The 23,962-nt window shown below is 41.9% G+C and overlaps 1 protein-coding gene across 2 annotated transcripts in view; it reads left to right on the top strand.

Moving 5' to 3' along the window:
* Nucleotides 1-23,962, top strand: part of grin2ca (glutamate receptor, ionotropic, N-methyl D-aspartate 2Ca) — a 70,289-nt gene that overhangs the window by 36,889 nt on the left and 9,438 nt on the right. For both annotated transcript variants that reach the window (XM_005739931.1, XM_005739932.1), the window contains exons 4-8: nucleotides 3,384-3,498; nucleotides 10,129-10,340; nucleotides 19,464-19,632; nucleotides 21,215-21,368; nucleotides 22,025-22,150. In XM_005739931.1, the coding sequence (XP_005739988.1) occupies nucleotides 3,384-3,498; nucleotides 10,129-10,340; nucleotides 19,464-19,632; nucleotides 21,215-21,368; nucleotides 22,025-22,150 (776 nt within the window). The remainder of the gene's footprint in view (nucleotides 1-3,383; nucleotides 3,499-10,128; nucleotides 10,341-19,463; nucleotides 19,633-21,214; nucleotides 21,369-22,024; nucleotides 22,151-23,962) is intronic.

The following is a 23,962-nucleotide window of genomic DNA, read 5'->3' as shown; positions in this document are numbered from 1 at the left end:
CAGCATGGTGGTGGAGACCTGATGTTTTGGGCTCATTTTGGAGCTACAGGACGTGGGCGCCTGTGCAGTCATCAAGCCATAAAGTCTTCTGGATACTAAAATATTCTAGAATCAATCGTGAGACCATCTGTCTCCAACAGAATGGCTGAAAAAGGAAAGATTGAAGAAAGTCCCAGTCAGAGTCCCCACCTGCATCTGACTGAAGTGCTGAGACAGCTGTGAATAAATGAATGGCTGCAAAGGCCTCAATGAACTGAAACTATGTTGCAGATTAAAGTGGACGTTACAACGTTACAATGTTACAACGTCCAGTTATTGCTGCTCAGTAGAATAGAATAGAATTCAAAAGTACATAAAAACCACTAAATAGCAGATTCTAGAGAGACGCAGAGCCTCGCATTGTTCACGTGGTGGTTCTACAAGCTACTGAATGCAGGGGTGGACTGCAGAGAGACCTATGAAACGTCTCTTTTATGACTGTATCTCACATTTAGCAACTAAAGGTGCACACAGAGGTGCCAGAGTCGAGCTTGCCCGTGCTTCCCCTCTCTACCAAGTTTCATAAAACTCAGAGTGGTTATTGTTTAAACTTGCTGGCAGATAAACGCTGAACACGAGTTTCTCCACTGGGAAAAACTGGTTACCGGGCCAGTCCTCGTAAATGCTGCGAGTGCCGCAGTTTGACGTTAATGGAGCTGATTGTGAGCATGAGATATGAACTCTGTACTTTATAATGTCTAGCTTGTCGTGTTTAATTGGACACTAGACTCTAAGGACAGCGCTTTAAATTTAAATTGAACCCCAGAGTTTTGGAAACGCACTCAAAAATGTACCAGCTGTTACAGCAGCTGCACAAGAGGAGCTCAAACAACCGCGAGACGTCTTCAGGACAAACAAATTAACACTTTAACACACCGACATTTATCGTCTTTTATACCATTTTATCATTTTTATGTTGCAGATAGAAAAAAACCTGCTTGCTCACTCTTCCTATGTCTATATTTTTTACTTATTTCTGTATTTATTTTGGGTGGAGTTGAGCTCTGCCACTGATTCGAAGCAGTGACGATATTTCACAGAGAAGTCAATATTTGGAGTTATTATAATAAATTAGGTTAAATTGCTCCCTGGTGGTCAGAGATCACACAGTGAGTATTCTTTCATTTTTGATATATCAAAGATAAGAACGGTAATGGCTCCGTCTTACATCTGTGGGACATGGCAAGATTGAGGTCAACAACCACTTATTTATTCATGATTGCCCATCTGTTTGATGCTGTGGAGCACATTTTATGGCGACTGTCACTCTCCCAAACTGTGTCCTCTGCCCCGCTGCCATCTATCTCCTCGTCTCTCCAGCACTGAGCGCTCTGCTGTATCTCCTGGAGGCCGCAGGGTAATTTAGTTGGCGGGCAGGGTGTTGGTAACGACGGGTAAGGGGCGTGGTTTCGCATCACCAAAAGAGTAATCTGACACCATCTGTGCCGTTGAGCACACAGGAAATCCTATTTTATTGGGAAAATGTTTTAATCAGCAAAAGGGTAGCGCTAGGAAAAAACTGCCCCAGCAACAGCTTTTGGCTCATGTAAGCCAAGGTCAATCAGGGAGACTGAGGGCGTTTTGCGTGTAAATGTTTATATGTGCAGGTTTAGATGGTCACCATGGGGCACCGAACGGGACACAAGCGTCACCAGACACTCGCCTTGCATTATGAAACATCACTCTCTCCCTCTCGTGTCAGAAGTCGTTTATCTTACAGAGTCTTCAGAGCCTTGGGGGGGGACAACTTTTCCTTTTGTAAACCCAAACCGTCCATAAAAGAGCGGAAAATTGAGAACAGGCTTTGATAATGTACAAACCCGTCCGTTTAAACTCGCTAAACCCAGCAGGCATGATTTGAATAGCGGCAGTAACGTGAAGGTCGGCGAGAGAGAGAACAAAGCACTTCTGTCACCTCGTGTTTCCAGCCAGATCAAACACGAACGACGGCCTCTCCTCCCAGATTCCTCCACACATCGCTGGAGTTGGAAACAGGCTTTTGATAATGAGTCGGCTCACCTGTTAATGAGATTATTGCACGATACCAGATTAAAGAGGCTTTTCGCATAGACCTGTTCTCCTCTCAGCGGGCCTTCGTCACCTCTGCTGGAGTGTGAGAAAGCAGCACCACAGGTCTAATGTGACAGAGGATGTGGAAGCCGAAGGAGCAGGGAACCATTGTCGCTGGCGTTCTCAGATTACCCATTCAAAGGGTTTAATAATCCCAAAAAGTACATGTAAGCTCCTCCTACACCTGAGAGTTAGGACTAAAATAACTGGTTTATTAATCACTGAGTCAATCAGCAGTAAAATTATTGGCAATTATCTTGGCAAGCAACAGATGTCAAACATTATTTTATCCCTGCCTCTCAGGTCAGATGATTTGTTAAATCAAAGAATTCAAACTCTTTCAGTCTTGTAGCATGTTTACGTTTAACCACCCTTCTACACCTGACGGGGTAAAAAAAAAAGTATCAGGGTGAAAATTAACACCACCCAGTTGACTTTTTTGCCAAGTATTATAGTTTTCAGCAACTGTCACATGTGCCTCCTGAACAATGTCAGCCCATTCCTCTTTAACAAATCTCTCAGGATCCTGCAAATTCTCATTTGAGTTTTATCCATTAGCATGTACCTTGGTCTTCAGCCAGTTAATAACATTTACTTTGGTCTTGCAGAGTAAGTTCTTCACCAAGAGCGACACTTAGTCTGGGTCGCTGTAGCGTTGGAAGACATCTCAAAAACTGTGGATCCACTGGGAACTGTTCGACTGCTGCACAGTTGTGGTTATAAGGTGGCAGTTAGTTGGCACCACATGCGAATTCACTTTTTTAGAATCAGAATCAGAATCAGAAAGGGTTTATTGCCAGATGTTGAGCAGGTTTACAACATTAGGAAATTGCTGCGGTGCTTCAGTGCAAACATACTGTCATAAAAATATAAAAATAAGAATAAGAATTAAAAGTGCTAAGTGGATAGATATATACATGATAGCATCTTTATTTATAACGCACTTTACATCCAACAACGTTGGCCAAAGTGCTACAAATATAAAACAAAGAGAAAACAGTTTAAATTACATATAGAATATCTTAAAAATAAAAATAATGTAATTAATAAGAAACATATTAAGAGACATCAACAAGTCCTGCTGTGCTGAAAGCCAAGGTAAATATGTTTTAAGATGTGATTTAAAAACACGGCTTCTGTAGCAATTTTATTTTTACATCTTGTTATATTGTTACACACATACATGTTTAAATGCTGTAAAAAAATGTTACAACTGCACAAACATATTACAAGTTCAACTCACTGATCATCTTGTTCTGGGGTTTCTGTTTCAGGCACATGTTGAATGTAACATGGGAACACAATGACTTCTCCTTCAACACTCATGGTTACCTGGTGAATCCAGCCATGATAATCATCACTCTGGACAGAGAGCGACAGTGGGACAAGGTAGGATGACGGCAGCTGCTCGACTTCACACCAAATGGCTTTTTAAATGTGTGTCTGATTATTTCTGAGTGGATAAACTAACAGTTGAGCTCACAGGACACTGATGTCTTTCTCTGCATGCTAACAGCGGAGTGATTTCATACATCGCCGGGCTCTTTGTATAGACTAGTTAGCGGAATCAAAGCTCCACTGATACCAATGAAATAATGAAGGATCGCCTCCTAATCACACGCAGCACATTCACACCCCTCCCCCACTGATCCCACCCTACACTTCTTCGAAGGATATTAAAGTAAAACCCACACACTCGGGAAACTTTGCTTCAGCAAGCTGCCTCATTGAGATCGAAACATTCATTAAACCAGAGGGTGAATCTGATGTAACACTAGACTGGAGGGAGTTCACTTCCTCATCAGGTTCAACAGAAAGTGCTTAATTTCACATTATGCACAAAATGAAGAGACACCAGCAGTTCAAAGCTAATTATGTGATTTTAATGTTTTAAGATGTTACTTCCTGTAACTTCCAATATGTTATTGGGACTGTGAGAAAATGGGAAGCTGCAACGTAAACAAACAATTTGTGGATATGGAAGGAGACTGAAGCAGTTTTGTGCATCATTCAACACTACACCAAACACTATTGACTTTTGACTGTTGTCTAAATGACTTTTGTGTACATGAGACAATCAAATGTTAACAGTCAATCAATTCCAATTAATCAACTGTAAAAAAAACAATCAGAAAATAATTTAAAATCATTACGGTTGAATAAAATTCTGTGATGACTCTAGTAGAAGTAAAGCTTCTAGAGTGTAGAGACCTAAAACTGTTTTGGTCTGGATCAGTATAGTCGAAAGAAAAATTTAATAATTGGTGGGATAGCTTCATATTTCCATCAAACAAACCCAGCACAGAACAGCAGACACGGCACTGATTAAGTGAGGCAACACATGGAAGGAGCTGCCGGGTTGTAAGTGGGTTACAAAGTGGCTTGCAAGCACAAACCAACTGTAGGGAAGTTAGAGCAGCCTAAACAGGACAGCCTGTGAGATCAGCCGACTGGACGCTGATCTGGTCTGCTATTGAGATCAGCTGATGTACCTCCAGCGCAACTAACTGTGGATTGTGCACATTCAAAATATATATGAATATTTAAGAAAAAGCACATTTAAAAACTAGATCTGGAGATTATCTGGTATATCATCTTTAATCACCATTGGAAACAGTTTTTTAAAAAAACGATCACTAAAAGATATTTTTGTGTCTCTATCTTATTTTCTTTATATGCCATTTCTTTCTGAACAGACAAGTCTTTCCTTTGGTATCTTGTCCTGGTGCATTATTCATTATGGCTCAGTCACACTAGAAAATAGGACAGCAACCTCCTTGAAACTAGAGGGAGGGGGGGGGGAGTTGCTCCGTGTTTTCATTGAATTTGTTTGCAATCGAAAAACAAGAAGAAGAAGAACAAGCTGCAAGTTTCTGTGCAATCGGTCATGCACAGGTTGAACGCACAAGCATGCAACACCCTCAATCTCTAGGAAACAACTTCTGACTGTAGGCAGTTGCACAGGTTGCCTCCAACTAGGCAACTTGTCTCCAAACAATTGCGGTACAACTCTGACCTGACTCCAATTTTTAAGGTGAAGGTTTGCAAATAATGCTGTCAAATTTATACACGCATTCAAATTGGCAACACAATGCAATCAGTCGGGCTCAGTCTATGCTGATGAACACAATTCATCTTTGCCAAAGACGACTCAACTGGTTGCCAACTGGTTGTATTCTGATTATACTCCTGTATAAAACCAAGATTGCTGACACCTATGTAAAGTTGCAGCAACAGGATCAAGATTTGTGGAGGAATTTCTGTTTCAGAACTACGAGTTTGTGGCGATGCAAGCAGCTAATGACTTTATGTTTAATGTCCATTTCTGTCTGTGTAGAAGGCAACGGACTTGTGATGTTTTTAGGTTTTATCACAGTTGATCTCCATCTCACAAACAGATTGCAAGTAACTGTCGACGTGACCCAATTCAATCACAAACTGACAGCAGACTCATAGCAAACAGACTCCATTTTATTGCCTATTTATTCCCGTCTTGATGGACCAAAGTCACTTTGAAGTTAGCAGCTAGACCTGGTGCCCCGTCTGCATAGCAACGAGAAAATGAGATCACAAGTTCACAGCACACAGCTGCAATAATTTTAGTCACATCGCGGTGTCAGACTACTTTTTCCAAATCGTTCCATGCTCTTTTCTTTTCTTTTTTTTTTAAAGTAACAACCAACCGAAAACTTCCTGGAAGTGTAACTCTGTCTCCTCTAATATGTAAACACAATGCTAACAATAGAAGACTGAATCTAAATTGAATTCACTGATGTTAACAGGAACTGGATAGGTCATGTGACAAGCAGCTCAGCTGAGTTTAGCATAAGACGTTAGTCGTATTGACTCAGAAACACTTTCACGTAAAATATGAAATGTGGGCGACAGACTTACATGTGTCCTCCCAATCACCCCACTCCTCATTCCCGGCGTGCTGACCTTTACATAAACCTTTCTGGGGAGGAAAAATACATTTCTCCCGTTCCCTGGAAGAACAACACTGCACTCATTTCACAAAATTTTGTCTAAGAAGTGTGAGGCAATCCATTTCGTGTGCTCCACTTTCTGTTGCCTCTATTCTCTGAAAGCTGAAAATCAATTCCACCTTTTGATTTCCTTTTTACCAGCCTTTGTATTGTACACATGCAGAGGCAGCCGGCCTGTTACATTCATACATCATCTCTGTACAAGCAGCCTCACAGTTTTTAGGCTGCTGCCTGGCATTACACGCCTCATATTTTTTAACTTATTAAAAAAAAAACCTACATCACTACAACGCTCTTATCAGCCAGGCCTAATATGGAACTTGCCAAGAGTCATTGTTCAGCTGTTTCCACAGATGTACAACTCAAAGTCATTTGGAAAGAGCAAGAGAGTGAGTGAGAGAGAGAGAGCATGACAAAAGACAGTGGAGACGGAAAGAAAAGGGTCCTGAGAATGACGAGAAGTGTTCCTGTCATTGCCGTTATTTGCTATTTTTTAGCTGCATGCAACACTTACAAACCCTGAAAGTAGAACCTCACCACTGAAAAGGATTTAACTGGAAAGATGGGTCCAGTTGCACTTTCCCGACTGATTTTCTGTGATATAAACAACCAGTTCTCTTTCCAGACAATTAATAATAGAATTAAAACTCTCATGACAGTGTTTGCTATAAATTAAGTTTCCCATTCCTTATTCTTGCTTAGGTGCTGCGTGAAACACAAACGTCTTTTTACTGATGTCTCAGATGAATGAACAATGAAGATTTCACAGTCTAAGCAGCCACAGGCAAAAGAGTTTCTTTTTTTGTTTCACTCATCTCAGTACGTTCTCTTGTAAATTGAAATTCTGAGTGACTAAATGCCCAAGAGTGGGATGATACTATAACAGTGGACTGATCGATATGACTGGCAGGAAAGAAGAATAACTGAGGTCCAGGGAGACCTGAGATATTTGCACTTTTCTGTCGACGTTCAGTTTTTTTCCATTTCACTGTGACAGGCTTTACTGACTGGCATGATGAGATAGGATTGCCCCCCTTCCTGCATAAACAGCAGAGATTATGTGGGAGGAAAAACATTGTGTTCAGACTGGCGCTTTTTTTTTTAGCTCTCCAGGAAGTTGATGACATTTACAGAAGCACAGTCAAGTGAACTAGAAAGAATTTTGTTTAAATATCAATAAGCTCACATTTGTCCCAAATACCTCACTGCCAGAAGTAAAACTCAAGTGGAATCGTTTCATCTACACGAAACAAAAAGGCGCCGACTATTTTAAAAATGTGTCTAGGTGATTGATGTAGATGGAGAAAACTGAGATACATTGCTACTTTGACCTACACTCAAGTATTAGGTTTACTGTTTTAAACTGGCAGAAATACAAAATAATTGCGACCACGTGCAATAATTTTACAGTCTCGCTGCCTTTGAAACGGGTGCTTTAAAGACGGTGATCGGGTCTGCGACTGTTCGCAGTCAGCTGCCGTCTTCGAAGCAATAACACGGAGTCAATCTGCGGTTAGTTGGATTATTAAATGATATTAAGTTGGCAGTTACATAAAGTGCCAAAGAGTCCAGAAATTCAATAACTCCTCCACAAATAGTGACATAACTCCTGAAGGACTGCGATTTAACTGAGAAATGCTTTTATGTAAGAACCACAAAAAGTTGAGTCGAGTTTCATGTCGCAAGGAGACGCAACGCAGATGGATTGTGTTCATGGTGCAGACTGGATCAGACTGACTGTCAAGTATCTGCAAATTGAGCAACAATTTGCAAACATGTGCCAACGTCTCTGAATGTGACTGCAGGTTCGAGTCAGATCGCTATCAGAGGCCAAATGTGATTTGTCCTGTTTTGTGCCATTGGTCTAGGGCAGGGGGTGTCCAACTCCTGGCCCCGAGGGCCGGTGTCCTGCAGGTTTTAGACGTTTCCTTGATCCATCACAGCTGACTTAAATGGTTAAATTATCTCCTCAACATCTCTTGAAGTTCTCCAGAGCCAGGTAATGAACTAATCATGTGATTCAGGTGTGTTGACCCAGGGTGAGATCTAAAACCTGCAGGACACCGGCCCTTGAGGCCTGGAGTTGGACACCCCTGGTCTAGAGTAACTGAGTCATAAGGGGGCAGGAAAATCATTCACTGCGACAAAGAAACATCCCTCAAAGCCGCTGCTTTGTTTAAACAGATCAAAACTCGTCTTGGTGGTCATTTTCTTTCACTTGGTCCTTTGTATTTGAGATGTGATCATCCAGACCAGGGTCTGTGAGGGCTGGATGATGACTCTGGTCTGTCTGGTTAGCCGACCACATCCACACAAGTCAGTGTTTTGCAACAGGAGATGGATTTGCACGCCTAGCACTGGCTAGCATTGGGCGTTGCTGAGTTTCACTAACCTTAGCTCACTTGCCTGCTAACAACGTCATTAGCCATTAACCTGAAGCCACATCAGTTTTCATTTTGACCTGCTTGTAGCATTTGTGCTGGAGTCTGTGTTGTGCTGGGAGGCGGTCATTCGTTTAATTAGTGAGTAATGGACTCCATTTCTACCTCCCGGTAATTTATTGTTGCTCACTTTGGATTTTCACCGAAGCAAGAACGTTGGGAAAGGTCTCATTTTCAAAGTCAATCTGCTCAAACACTGGGAAAGGTTGCATGTAGCACTTTCAGAACAAATCTTAATGACCATGTTCAGTTTTGTGTATGACTTTGTCTCTGCTTCTGAACATCATTTGTTGCCAAATCTACCAGGACCTGCATGTGTTTGCAATGCTGGAGTTTGCCAGATGACTCCGCACTGGTGCCGAGTTTGTTACCAGATTTGTCTGCGCTGCCATCTTCTCTGTGAATCTGCAGCAATCCCTGTTCAAATGAGCGAGAGGGCAGATTAATGTCGTTGTTGTTTTCTGTTTGACGCTAAGATAGAATATTCTTCAAAGGTTTTAGCCAAAACTGTTGCAAACGAGACAGGGAGCCACACTACAATTTAGCAGACGTAGAACGTGCTCTGGATTGAAAGCTGGTGTTTCTGGACTTGACTCGCTCTTCATGTTTTCATATTGCCAGAGTGAAACGGAAATATTTCACCGCTGCTGATCCTCTACACTGGCAACGGGGTGTACTCTGGTCCAATGACAGCTGGGAGGGAGAGAGGAAAAATGGATGGATGTTTAAAATGTTTTAAAGTAGCGCCTGTTTACATTTGGGTTTCTGGTCCAACCCTCAGAGAGGTCATGCTTCTCTGGGAGTAAACTAACTGCAGCTGCTTGTACCTGTGAAACTGTGAAAGTCTGTTTGCCATTCATTTACTACACTGTGGCACGAAAAACAGCATTTAAAAATCAATCTGACGTGTCCAATGCAACATTCACTCCTTATTTGTGAGGCTGATTAAAGGAGGGTGAGTCAGAAGGGCCAATCAGTGGAGCTGAACAGGTCACGGCTTCTTTAAATAAGTGAGACTGAAATGTTTAATTTCTGATCTTTATTATGTATTCAGCTTGCTCGTGAATGCTCATTTCCCCACAACATCCAATTAAAATTAGCTCCCTGGTAATAAAGCGGGGGTGGAATTGCTTTCATTGCATTAGATGTATAATTGTGCTCTCTACATCCCCAGTGACAAAAAAATCAATTTCCTCTAAACTGTCCAGGAACTAAAACTCTGCTCTCTGCGCCGGGACCAGACGCTCAAATCGCAACATGTCAAAACAGCACATACAGTTAGAGGATTGAGGACAAGTGTATTAAGAGTGGAGACTGAGATAGACGGGGTTACGCACTTCTGTCCTCACAGATGCATGAGGGGCTTATTTTCTCAATATTATACAATTATTTTTATGTAGTTTTGTGGCTCGGCTAAACAGATTTCCAGGATCCTCTGGAGTTTATTTATGTGGCTGTTCCCCCAAATCCATGTTTATTTCTGTGCCTCGCTGCTGTAACAAATCAGAACCACAGAAGCCATCTGGAGTTTGGTGCAGGGATTTTTCACTGCTTCGCATTAATCCACCCCCCTCCTCTCTCTGTACCTTCAGGTGGGCACCTATGAAATGGGGATCCTGCAGATGAGATACCCCGTCTGGCCGCGGTTTGGCAGCTACTTAGAGCCCGTGTCAGATTACAGGCACCTCACAGTGGCCACGCTGGAGGAGCGGCCCTTTGTCATTGTGGAGGCAGTGGACCCCGTGACTGGTACCTGCGTTAGCAACACCGTGCCCTGCCGACGACAGTCCAATAAGACCGAGACGTAAGTGAAGTGACTCCAAAGATTCCTATTAAATCTTTCATTTTGCCTGCTGACGAGACAGATGTTGCATTTTCAGTGCTATCCTAATTAACGCTCGCAGGGTGGAGTTAAAAGCTGAAAATTAGATGAATAGCATCACATATCATAAGTTGATTAATTACACATTTCACATTCAGTTGTTTTGCAAGCCAATTACTCCAAACACTACAGGGTGTAACCACTGGGACAGGAGGCTAATGTAGCAGATGGGGAATGGAGTTTGTAATAAGAATATCGCTGACCAACAGAGTACGAGTTCGGACAACAGCTTGCAGAGCGCATTAAGCTAACAGCCAAGTTTAACCTTGGCCTTATGGCAAAGTTACATGTGAAATACATTTTAATTAGCTGAAGTCAATCTGTACTTTAGTCGTCACCCCGTCGACTGGGGTCTGTGCAGAGAACAATATCATACTTTACAGATTTTTCTATTTATCTTCCCGATTTTATTTTTTTTCCAATCGGCGTCCTTCTAACGATGCCACAGACAGCACTGTGCAAAAGATTTATGCAGGTGAGGAAAAAATGCTGTAAACAAAGTGTTAATCATTTATTTTCATCAATCAACAAAATGCAGCGAATGAACAAAAGAGAAATGTTTGCTGTGACCACCCTTTGCCTTCTTCTAGGTGAACTTGCACACGGTTTTTGAAGGAACTCGGCTGGTAGCTTGTTCCAGACATCTTGGAGAACTAACCACAGATCTTCTGTGGATGTCATGTAATCCTGACACACTCGATGATGTTGAGATCAGGGCTCTGTGGGGGCCGTACCATCACTTCCAGTACTACTTGTTCTTCTTTATGCTGTAGATAGTTCTTAATGACTTTGGCTGTACGGTCGGGGTCGTTGTCCTGCTGCAGAAAACATTTGGGGCCAATAAACGATCATTTACACTTCTGAAAACTTTCTTTGTTTACAGCATTTTTTCACACCAGCCTAAAACCTTTGCACAGTGCTGTATATTAAATGTTTTCTGTTTCTTTATGGGCAATTCCACCTACAATTTTGGGCAACTTTGATTCTTACAGTAAATTATTCTACTCCATGTATGTTAAATATGTTGGCAGGATGAAGGTGAAAACGTCTAAAATAAAGTCCAAGACAAGGTTTATATTTTCATTCCATTGTACAGATTTGAGCTCGTTAACTTTGATCTTGTGTAGAAGTCATCGGTGACTCCACATGTTTATTACTAGAAAGAGATAAATGGACCGGTTCTTACATGAGGGTTTCAACTCAAAGCGCTAACATACTTTTTAAACATGCTGTTGGTTTGTTATCAATTTGCTAGGCAGCTGCTGTTGTGTCTTTATCTTCAGGTGCCATTTGGTCTCCCTGAATATACGGCAAGAGCTGGTCAGGTCATTTCAACATGTGTTGATCATCTCAGCCACACACACGTCTTATGTGAACCCACTTTACCGCACAGTCCCACATGCACACTCACATGTTAACGTGCCCATTTTAATTGATTCTGTGACTAACTTGAGAGTGCCATTAGGTGTGAGATTAAGAGGCTCTTCCTCTGCCATTAGCGCATGCATGACTTCTTATCACTCAATGGTGAGATGCTCATTAGGCTGCTTGGCCAGAGTGCAATATCCTGGAGATCACTCTGTGACCCAATCAGGGAAATGTACGCGCTGCATGGAGGGGTATCAATTAGATGGGACGATTAGGCCATGTCATCAATCCCGAACACCTAGAGACTGATATTGGTGTTCATTAGTGGGGGGGGGAGAAGCACAGGCTATTATCCATTACTGACAATGGCGTTAACGACATGAAGGGGATGGAAGATGAAGATCACGTCCCTTCAGTGTTATGAAGCGCTGGAGTGCTTAATCGCTCATGCTGACCAAATCATCCTGCCAGTACAGAAAGAGCGTAATTCCTCTTGTCAAACAATGAAACGTTTTCACAGAGCCGAACAAAAATCCAAGGAAAAAGAAGACGGAGGCAAAGAGGGGTCCAACGAAGCATCCGGCACTTTGGGCAGTCGAAGGAGCATCGGCCAATGAAGGGTGATCCTTGAGTACAGACGCACTGAGGGCTTCATCTATAGGTTTTATTTATCATTCATTTAGTCTGAATTGTCAGAGACTGGTGAGAGTGGCCACCTGAGTGATGTCTTCAGATTGCCTGTTCTGCCAATTCAAAAGTAATCCCTTTGCAACACTAACAAAAGACAGAGCAAAGCAGCATGTGCTTATATTCATGGAGTATTTGGAAAGGGAATGGCAACAATGTAGCCATCATTGTGACGTGTGATGTGTCTTTTATCCATCACAGCTGATTTAAATGGCTAAATGACCTCTTCAATGTGTCTTGAAGTTCTCTACAGGCCTGGTAATGAACTAATCATTTGATTTAGGTGAGATCTAAAACCTGCAGGACACTGGCCCTCGAGGCCTGGAGTTCATCATCCCTGACCTAAACTATCAGATGTCCACTTCAGCTACAAAACTATGCAGGAATATATTTATACGTGGAAAGGATTTATTTGGAATAAATAAGTCTAGAGTTAGACTGATCTGAGACGTTCCCGCCTATCCTAGAAGAATAAATCCATAATGCAATTAAACATCGAGGCTGCAGAGCAGAGCGAGGACTACAGTCAGCACCTGCAGTCTGAGATTGTGGAGGATTGTGGAGGAGAGCTGCTTCTCCACAGATATCCTCAGCTGATTGTATTGTTCGGTCATCTCTGACACACATGTATTGTATTGTATTGTATTGTGTGTATAATCTCTAACCCCTCAAACAGAAAATCTACATCTGTGTAAAATACTGACCAACTGGAGTTAACTTATTTTCATACACTTCTCTGTATGAGAAAACACTTTTAGAACTTGCAGGTTACACACATTTTAATATGCACTCCCGATAGTGGTCGGCCAATTTCCCCCTCAGCCTCTTGAAAGCACCATCTTTCTTTATCTGAATCTCCACAACAGTTCCAAATTCCCCTTCAGCACTAAACATGATTACAACTCAGACCCATGTCAGTGCTTTCTAAATGAGAAGCCACTGGTCATGCAGATTCTCCGTTTCAATCCCTCAACCCCTGGGCCATGCACGCAGCTTGCCAAGCAGACCATCTGTGTGATTCACTCACGCGTCCTCAGAGAGGCCTGACAAACAGACACCGGCGTCCGGCTTGGACTTGGCTAAAGCAGCTCGCAGCAGTTACCACGAGCTCTTCCTTTTGAGTCGCGCACGTTCTCCTGTCGGATCAGAAAAATCTCGCTTCCTCGCTGTCTTTGAACAGCAGGGAGCTGGTTCTACCTCAAAGCACTCTGGCAAAGACTAATTCAGAGTTAATGCCCTGGTGAAGGGTAGTATTGACCTGAGAAGATAATGTCATCACACATTAGCTGCATTCGATGGGAGTTAGATGATAAGATGATTTCATTAAAGCTGAGACTGAGTGCAGCAGCAGATGCGCTCCCGGAGCCTGAGAGCCAAACGATCTATACGCAGTACTAGAAAGTTGCACTAAGTAAATTTACACATTGATGGTCTCAGAGGATAGTGTAGTCTCAGCACTCCCTCATATATACAGTGTGTTTACCAGCTCACTGCTCAGTCACAGTAGGAGTCCTTGTCATGAACAGAGCTGCCCCATGAGGTTGTTGAGATGTCTTACTGAAAGGTAAAAACCCCCAAAGACCACCAGGAAACCTGACCTGCTTCCTTAATCCTCCACCTTCATTAAAAAAAAGCTCCAAAAACGCCAAATTTAGGATATTAAATGACAATCACGTTTGTTTTTCTACAACTTAATGAACTCTAAAAAGCGGAAGGCTTGTTTCATCGCTGCATCTCAATACGTGATTTTCTGTTTGTTTCCTCTTTGTGGCCCACGAGTCCATAAAGCACCTTTATCTATTCAGTGATATAAAACAGATTAGAGCTCGCTCACTCCACAGGGAACCCCAACCATAATCGAATTTTTGGGGAGGGTAATGCAGGTGTATTCATAAAGTGAAAGGCTATTTCAAAGTACTGTCCAATAAGCCTAAAAGACATTTCAGTAAAGGCAAAATAACTTGAGGTACAGACGTAAAGGAATTAAAAATAAGAGTGAAGAAGAAACTTGTCAGATGAGAGGTAAAAGGTCCAGTCGCTTTCTTTCCAAGCTCCTTAAAAGTACAAGCGTTTTTTTCAAAGTTTGCTTTGCTGCTTCTGCACCTTCAGCAGGTGATAAACTGTATCAAACTATACTCTGTTATTCAGTCGTTGTGTCCTTGGGCAAGACACCTCACCTACCGCCTACTGGTGGTGGTCAGAGGGCCCGGTGGCGCCAGTGTCCGGCAGCCTCGCCTCTGTCAGTGCACCCCAGGGTGGCTGTGGCTACAATGTAGCTGCCATCACCAGTGTGTGAATGTGTGTGTGTCAGGTTGTGTAAAGCGCTTTGGGGTCCTTAGGGACTAGTAAAGCGCTATATAAATACAGGCCATTTACCATTTATTCTCTTTATTAAAGGTTCATAAAGTGTCTATTAACCAATCAGTGCTTCAAAAACAGATTTTTTGGGCGGGACACGGGAAAATAAAGATGTTAGAAGCGGATCGATGTGCACTTAGTGAGGGTTCCTGACTCAGCTGCAGCTGTCCGACTTATATGTTGGAAGTGTTACAGTTCCAGCGGAATGGTCAGCAAATCCATGTGTACACATGACAGGCAGCCTGGTTCATGAATGGGTGTATCAGGCTGTTTAAAGATCACCTACACCTAAAACCGCTGTGTTTCATCATCCCCCAAATCAATTTCAGCTGGAAAACTGCTGCCGTGTTTCTCCTCTCTCTATCTTTACTATTAGTTTCCACCAATCCCCACTGATCCCCCTACAGAAAAAAAGACATTTACATTTTTAATGTAAAAAATTACATTTAAAATGCAGAAAACAACAATAATCTGCACTTTATTTAAACAACAACTATACAATAATTGTGCACCATAGGTGTGGATTCTGTTAGTTCTGCTGCCAGGTGGAGTCAAAGACAGTGACACTGTCACAGGATGTGCTCACCAGGATGCAAACGAGACAGGAAGTGCCGGTGCTGGTTAAACTTTTAAAAATATAAGTGAGGGGACAGTCCATTAGTAAACCGATTAAACCTCCACATATACTGTATGTAAAAGTCCGTGTGTGGGGAAAAACCGAGCATGGACATGTTTCTGTCTGTTCTTTCCTCTCCATTATCTCACTTCACAAATCCTCAGATATTTTGTCCTGTTTCCTCAAAAAAGCAGATTCAGCATCACCAAAAGCTCTGCAAACTAATCTAATTTAGCCCAATATTTAAGGAAAAAAATCACCTGGTGCAAATTTACAGCTCCTTTAAGAGGTGAAGACTTGAAGAGGTTCTCAATGAGAGTGATGAGTTTAATTTTCTCAAGAAGGGGATACGGATGGAAATGAACGTGCACACGGGGAAAAAATGGCACATACTGCTGCCTGTCACCATCCATAGAGCACCATCAAAACAATATTCCAAGAATGTCCACAAGGAATAAATTACCTCTGTCTCTCTCTCACACACACACACACGCAATGATTCCCAAAGACCCATTTTAATGCGACTGGCAGCTGATTTAAGGCCCAGCCCTGAACCCTGGCAGCTGGTGAGACGAGGGATGTTGGGAGCGCTGTGTTTACTCGGGGTGTACTGTGGCAGCCTCGTTTCCCTCTAAAGTGTTTGTTTGTTTCTGTTTGTCGTGGCTCTGCTCCTCCTCGCAGCCTCGCCTTTTCGTCTCATTGACTCCCCGTCCTGATGTGTGGGTGCAGAGTCCATTAGACTGAAGGTCTGGGGGAGGTTAGGGGTGATGTGTCATTAGTGCTCTCTGCATTGCACCCATGGCTCACTACTTTGCAGCCACATTATCTCACACTGCCCACCTCATGCACTATACGGGATTGCTCACTGAAGGAAATAATCATTTGATGGTAGAACGCCACATTCTCCAACACCAAATAACACAAAATGGATCAAGTTTGTCTGAAATTATCTCCCATACGGCCAGTTTCACTCAGAACAATTAGAAACAGATCCTACCCACACAACTGTGACTCAATTGTTGGCAACTTTTTCACAAATGCCTCTTTTTCAGGAGCACTATCAAACACGCACAATAATAAAGGATCCAGGAAAATCCTGTTAGCGAGCACAGCGGCATCAGCAAACCCTTCAACATTCATTCGTTTTAGTTTGACTTCATCTTTTTCTTCTAATATCTTCGCACCACTAGTTTAGCAAGCACTTGGTTTTTGAGTGTTTCCATCAATAAGGGCACAACAAAGGCAGGCAGATTTACACCCACAAAACAGAAAAATGTGGACGGAACAGGTCGTCAGGAGAGATCCGGATTGGGAATTTAGACGACTGGATTACAAAACTGTTGAGTGGAAAACGACGTCACCAGTTGGGGTCATTTTATGTAGCTTATTTAGCAGCAGTTAGTCTAGGTAAATAATAAAATTAGCAACACAAGTTACGTGTTATTTTCTTCTGAATAAGTGGGAGAAAATGGATGGATGGATGCAAACAGTGCTGGCATGATCAGGCCTCCAAGCGTCCAGTGAAACTGAAGATAACAGGTCATGTGGATGGGTAATAACCAGTTTGCAGTTTTGTCACCAACAGAGATGGGTGTAAACTGATGACTTACTTCAAGAAATAAGTAATGTAAGGAATTACTATTGCAAAAACAGCGATTAGATTATTGTTACTTCCCCGTAAGCACGCTGCGTTACTGCGCTATAAACCGTCGTGGTTTTGTTTGTGAGAGTGTCTCATGACAATGACGTAAGCGCTGCACACGTCTGTGGCAGCGGCAGACGTGTGCAGATCAACATGGATAACATGGAGTGCAGGAGAGAGTACGACCAGGCAGCGTTTAAAGCGTGGACGTATTTATATTTATTTAAAATATATTTAAAAGTGACGAAAACATTAGCGTGCGGTGTTCACTCTGCGTTGGAAGAAAACGTCTTTCTACAGCAAAAAATTCAACTTCAAATCTGAGCACCGAGCGCGCTGCCACGGGAATGTGACATTCACAGGGAAACCCCCGGATCCTCCCACTGACATGACCGCTGTGGGCAAACCTCCACCTGCCCCACTCCTGCTGAACAGGTGACAATAGATTTAAGAGCGACAGGTCTCAGAGCTGCTGAATCTTTGATTTTATTTATTTTCTGCTGTGTTTCACTTGCATCTATTTGAAAGAGTGTAAACACAAAACATTATTTTATTTTATATACTGGAATATGTAGGAAATAGGTTTAAATGTTAAACACATTTCTTCCAGTCACAGACTGTTGCATTTAATTTAATTTTTGCTGATGCAATGTGCATAAAGATAAAAGATTAAAACCAATCATTTAAAAAGAGGCTTTCCATTTGATTCAGTTTTATATGATGGATTATGCATAAAAATAGCATTGGGCTGAAAGGTTTATTGCTTTATTACGTTGTCAGGTTGTGTATCATGTTTTTGAAAAGTAACTAAGTAACTAATTACTTTTGGAAATAAGTAATCAGTAAACAGGTATACTTTTTTGGAGAAGTAATCAGTAATCAGTAACTAATTACTTTTTTCAAGTAACTTGACCAACACTGGTCACCGACACCACCACTGCACTGCATCCTGATCCTTTACGTGTCATTGCACCATTTTCAGTGTAGATTCAGAACGTTTGATTTGATTTGTGTCTTAAACAGGAACATAATCTGCTTTAAAGTCGAGATTCTTGATAATTTATCTTCAAACGCAGCTTAAACTTCTGAATACAAATCACTAAAATGTACAACTTTAAATAAGCGCCACACATTTTGCTTTAACTGTCAGGATCAGACTGCACAATGTTTCTGTGTCTGAGTAACTTTCTCTGAGGCTGGACTTGGACAGGACAAAACCTACCTGTGAGTGATAGACAGTGACCGCTACGGAGAAAATCAAAAGTCATTAAATTAATAGCTTTATGTAAATAAAATCGCTCAGAAATAAGCCTTCATATTTACATTCTGATCCAAGTTCGCAGCACAGGGAGGGAGAGAGGAATGCAGACTCCCTGACACATTTTTCTCCAAATCACAGCAAAGTGTTTTACAAGACGGGACTTTGTGTTCCCGTCCTTCTCCCTGGCTCACATCGCTGCTGTCATCTTCTTAGTGTGAAACTGAAGGGCATTTTCATCGCCACGTTCCTCATAATCCTGCTGATAAGCAGAGGGAGAATTGATTTCAAACCTTACGTCAGCCCATTTTACTTAGTATGCAAAGCCTGAAACTGTCCACTGGGCTTCTGCTGCCTGCTCTGTCTGAAGATCAGCAGAATATTTAAGAAGGCATGCTGTGTCTGTTTTGTGGCCCAGACAGCTGGGTTTGTGCTCGCTACTACACCGGTATATTTCATTAAAACTGTAGCAGAGACAATCAGCCCGGGTCAGAGGACAAACTGTTGTATGCATGAGTCTGAAGAAGATATGGCTGCAAGGAACAATATAGCATTTTTAATGCAGCATTAAAAGCTTTGCAGCGGTAGTTGAATAATAAAAGATGAAACGATTGGCGAGAAACGTGGCCGCCTGCCAGCCTTAATGCTACGTTTTATATGCTGTTCTAACACAGAAAGAGGCAGTCGTTACGCTGTTGGAGCAGCACTGTGTGACAAACGCATTAAAGTTTATCTTCATTACCGAAGTGACTGAGCCTAAGAGTGGCAGGGATTTTCACAAGGCATTTAAACAGAAACTAATACACAGTTCATTCCAACCAGTTTGTTTTACTGGTGAACTTGAAAGACTGACTGATGGAACCACAGGCAACGGCCCTCCTCACCATAAACCTTACCAACGTATCGCCATATCCTTAGCATCCCATCCCACAAAAACGCCATCATCCAGCCCAGATAATCCTCCAATGAGTTTCCTGTCTGCTATTGTTTGTGTGTCATTAACTATGTCTGTATGTATTGTTTTGTTCCACCCAGCTGTTCATCCATCTGTTGGGACCAAGACATCATGTGCACGCCTGTAGAGTGATCTCTTTTTCCTTTCTCGTTCCCTTTCAGTATCGTAGGCCACACTGAGCCATACACAAAGCTGTGCTGTAAAGGTTTCTGCATAGACATCCTGAAGAAACTGTCCCGCACCATAAAGTTCTCCTACGACCTCTACCTGGTCACCAACGGCAAGCACGGCAAGCTGGTTCGAGGAATCTGGAATGGGATGATCGGAGAGGTATGAGCAAAAGCAGCTAGTTTAGTTTTGTTTCAAGATACAAAATCTTTTTCCCCCCCTCTTTTATAAAAAAACAAGAAACAAAATCTACATCATAAAAATCCAGGTCTGAATGTTTCAGAAACTGAAACTTGATCTACTGGGATTTTTAAACAAAACCATCTTTAGGGTTTACAGAGAGTAAACTATCCCACAGGACTGGAGTTATACGAGATGAGGCCTGACTGCTTTATAGGAAGGTAACAGGAACTCAAATAACTACTCATTACAACCATGGTGTGTAGAAAAGCCTTCCTAAAGGCCATGCTGCCCACCTTTCGGGCAGGGTGACAACAATATCCATAAAAAACACTGAAATTATCCAACCAGGTTGTTCCGCACAACCAATTCAGGGTCACAGTAAACCAAGGTGAGAGGCGGGGTACACCCTGGACAGGCCACCAGTCTGTCGCAAGGACAGTCACAGAGACAGACAACCACTCAAATTTGCATTCGCATCTACGTCTAGCAATTAACCAACATGCATGTCCTCAGACTGTGGATGTCAGAGTACCCGGAGTGAACCAACGCAGGCATAAAGAGAGCTTGATAAAAGTCACCCAGAAAACACGTCTGAAACTGAAAGCACAGTGAAACTAGAAGTCGGATTGTTCGTTTTGATGCTGAGTGTCAGGCAACAATAAATAAGAATAAAAACCCTGAAGAAGACAAAAGTCTGTTCTCTGATTGAAAATGTGTATGACAAGGTCGACTGGGTCAACACAAAAAGGAGGCGCAAGTGTCCCTGTGAATGATGTACTTTCAGATTCCTCTGACCGGCCCTTCTCCTGAGTTGTTGCAGGATACAACATTAGTAGGACCCCCCCCCACACACACACCCTTTTTTATCAAAAACAGGAAGGCTATTGTGCTCAATGAGGCATCGACCTCCGCAGGAGAGCTAATGGCTTGCATGAGTGTCTGGACTGTAAATCTACCGGCTCTCCATCAGCATGATAAACAGTGGTGTTATATAGAAACAAAAAAAGGAGGGTTGCAAAGTCACAGTGGAATTTGAACTGCACTGCTGTGGTTCAAACATCAGAAAAAATAGCATCAGCGTTTTTCAGCCAGACCATCCAGATCCTGCAGTCTTCAGTCACTTGTTCCATTTCCAGCTTCTAACATTTGGTAAGTGTGACTTTATGTAATAGGTATTATACTATATGCTCCAATACATTATGATGGATTAGAGACGGATTAGATGGCAAATCATGTGTTACAATGCACTGGAGAAAAAAAAAAAGGCAGGATAACACTGGCAGTTGCTTTTGAGCTGCGTCCATCTGGCTGCTAGCTGAGCTCTGGAAGAAGCAGGAAGTATATCACCCTCAGGGGCAGAGGCCCAGTGTGTCGACTTCACTGATAAATGAGATTTATCTCAAACATCAGCAGAGGATGTCCTGTATTATGTAGCTACAAAGACTTTGATTTATGATCACATCATACAAACATCTGCTATCTGTTTGTACCTACATCCAACCCCAACCACCCAAAAAAAATCCAATAAAAACATAAAATCCAGACTCTTCTTCTGCCACAGGTGTTCTACAAACGGGCCGACATGGCCATCGGTTCACTGACCATAAATGAAGAGCGCTCAGAGATTATTGACTTCTCTGTGCCGTTTGTGGAGACGGGGATCAGCGTGATGGTGGCTCGGAGTAATGGGACGGTCTCTCCTTCTGCTTTTTTAGGTGAGGAATGTTTCCTAGAAGCATTTTAACTAAGATCAAAGCATCACTGTGCAAAAGGCCGGAAAACACGCGAAAATAAAGAAACTCATATCTCGACTTTTTTAGGCTGACATGCAATATGTGAGGCGTCACAACCGCTTTTATTTAAAGTCACTTTATCGTTATATAAAAATGCAAAAATAAAACATTACAAGGTTTTGGTTTCTCAGTCAGGAGCTGCTGCAGTTTCACAGGAAACCTTTTGAAACTTTTCTACCCATTTTATTGATGTTTGCAATAATTACCTTTGTACTGGGTAAAATGATTTCGCTTGGCTGGGGATATTTCAAGTCTCTTTGAAGTGGGGCCGTGCGAGGTTTGGATCCACAGTCAGTGGACCTGTGGCAGATGGCAGCACCACCAACCGACACACTGTAGTAATGTTATTAGTCACAGCTTCACTGAAGAAAAGCGTAAAGTAACAGAACTTCAAATGATATCAATAAAGTATACCATCTATGTCTTTTGCAAATATTGACACATTACGAATTATCAGTTTATTGTAGTGTGACCTTGTGGTCTACAGACGTAAAGTACCTGAACATCTATAAAACACTCATATTTGCATATATCTGCAAACATGTGCACTCGATTGGCTGTGCTCTCTGTCCCCGCAGAACCCTACAGTCCAGCCGTGTGGGTGATGATGTTCGTCATGTGTCTCACAGTTGTGGCCATCACAGTCTTTGTCTTTGAATACTGCAGTCCAGTTGGGTATAACCGCAGCCTGGTCAGTGCCAAAGGTGAGTCTCCTAACCCGGTCCAGTCCATCAGCGCCTCAGCCCTCGAACAATTAACCAAACAGAAACTTCATGCAAGCATTACAAGGACACAGATACCTGCTAATTGGGGCTAAAGATCTATTAAAACAGTGCAATTTTCCTCCAATTTCCTCCAAGACTTTGACCCGACACTCGTTGCGAGGCAGCTTGTTTTACGCTGCGTGTTGTGTACCTCAAGTCGAGTGTTTTGACCGATGCACAAAACATTATATTGATAGAGATACGTTGTAATGGCTGCTATGATCTTCGTGGGTCTTTGTTAGATGGTGCCTTGCAGGGAAAAGCCTGTTCTAACGTTTGAGTCTAAGGTTTATTTTGAGCACCTGACGGTTCTTTTTACTTCTCATCAATGAACTCTCTCCACACTCTTTTACGTGATTATTGTGTACGTAGCAGAGGAGGTTTGATGTGTCTGAGGTGGATTGGTTTGCTGCATGATTTGCATACTTTTCATAACCACAGTGGTAGCCCCTCGTTCAGGAATGAGCTACTCAATCTGTTTTGGCCGGTCCTTCTGTGGTGGCTACTGCAAACCGTCATCTAAAGCAATGAAAAGATATTGCAGTAATTGGTGTGTTTTGCCATTAAATATAATTAAAAGGTTTTGTAAACTCATGAGATGAATAATGATTTAATCCGGCTAAAAGCCTCAGACTCTTAGTTGTCAAGGACTCATTCCTTCTTTAAGGTGAATGTTTGCCAGAGGATAGAAAAAAAAATCATCTTTTGTTTAAATTCAATGATATATTGGTAGCAACATTTACCAAATACTGTGTTGGGTACCCTAATGAGCTTTTCTCTAATGGAAAATTAACCTGCATTTATAGGGCTCAGTGAGGGTCATTTTGGACTTTGGTTATTTGTATCCATGAAAATCTTCTTAAAATCTTTGCACCCACAAAACCATTTTACATTTTTATTTTTTCTGAATTCACAAACATTCTCGGAAAGTTTAAAGTGGAATTTAATCCATGCAGAAAATATTGATCAAGATATACATTTTCCATTTTAAACTAGCAAACAAACTTCTTTCCAGTATGCAGCAGCAAAATACCAATTTAATGTAATTTTAAAAACTGATTTAAAACATGGCAGACCTGACTTGTTAAAGGTTTCATATCCAATCCTGTTTACAGTGGCCACATGTTGGATCGATGCCTGGTAGATTGAGACGCTGCAGTTTAATTTCAGAGCCATGTGGGTCTATGAAGTATTCTATAATGGATGAAGGACATATGGGTTAAACCCATTTAATCTTTATTACAGCAGTCTTTATTTTTATATATTCTATAAAGTACGACATATATGATGTCACAAAGGTAACAATATAAACAATAAAACAATAACAATAAAACACCAATCATGTTCTTTTTGACATGTAACTTGAGATTTACCCAACTGGTGTCTTTGTGACCATCAGCACATTCAGTTACATATTATTGCTGCATAAGTCAGTTTGATTTAGACTGAAATACTACACCAATAACTCAAGACCAGTCAGTAATATTTGGGTAATAAAGAGTTAAATGAAAGCTGACATAGGCAAACTTGGACAATGTTCTTTTGTATATACTTATCTAATCAAATACCAGTTGCAGCCGGTGTGTTCTCAAATTGCAAAGAGTCACATCACAGATGGCGCAAAGTGACTGACATAATCCACACATCTTCACCAGTCCATCTCAGAGTGACTGCAGTCGATCTAAATTGTACAGTAACTGTTTGGAGACTGGTTGCCTCCCACCAGCCAACCTGTGCAATCACCAAACTACT

Source organism: Pundamilia nyererei, unplaced genomic scaffold (assembly GCF_000239375.1).
Source record: "Pundamilia nyererei isolate P.nyererei 1_Seehausen unplaced genomic scaffold, PunNye1.0 scaffold00095, whole genome shotgun sequence".
Classification (NCBI taxonomy): domain Eukaryota; kingdom Metazoa; phylum Chordata; class Actinopteri; order Cichliformes; family Cichlidae; genus Pundamilia; species Pundamilia nyererei.
This window is presented reverse-complemented; position numbering and strand designations above follow the sequence as displayed.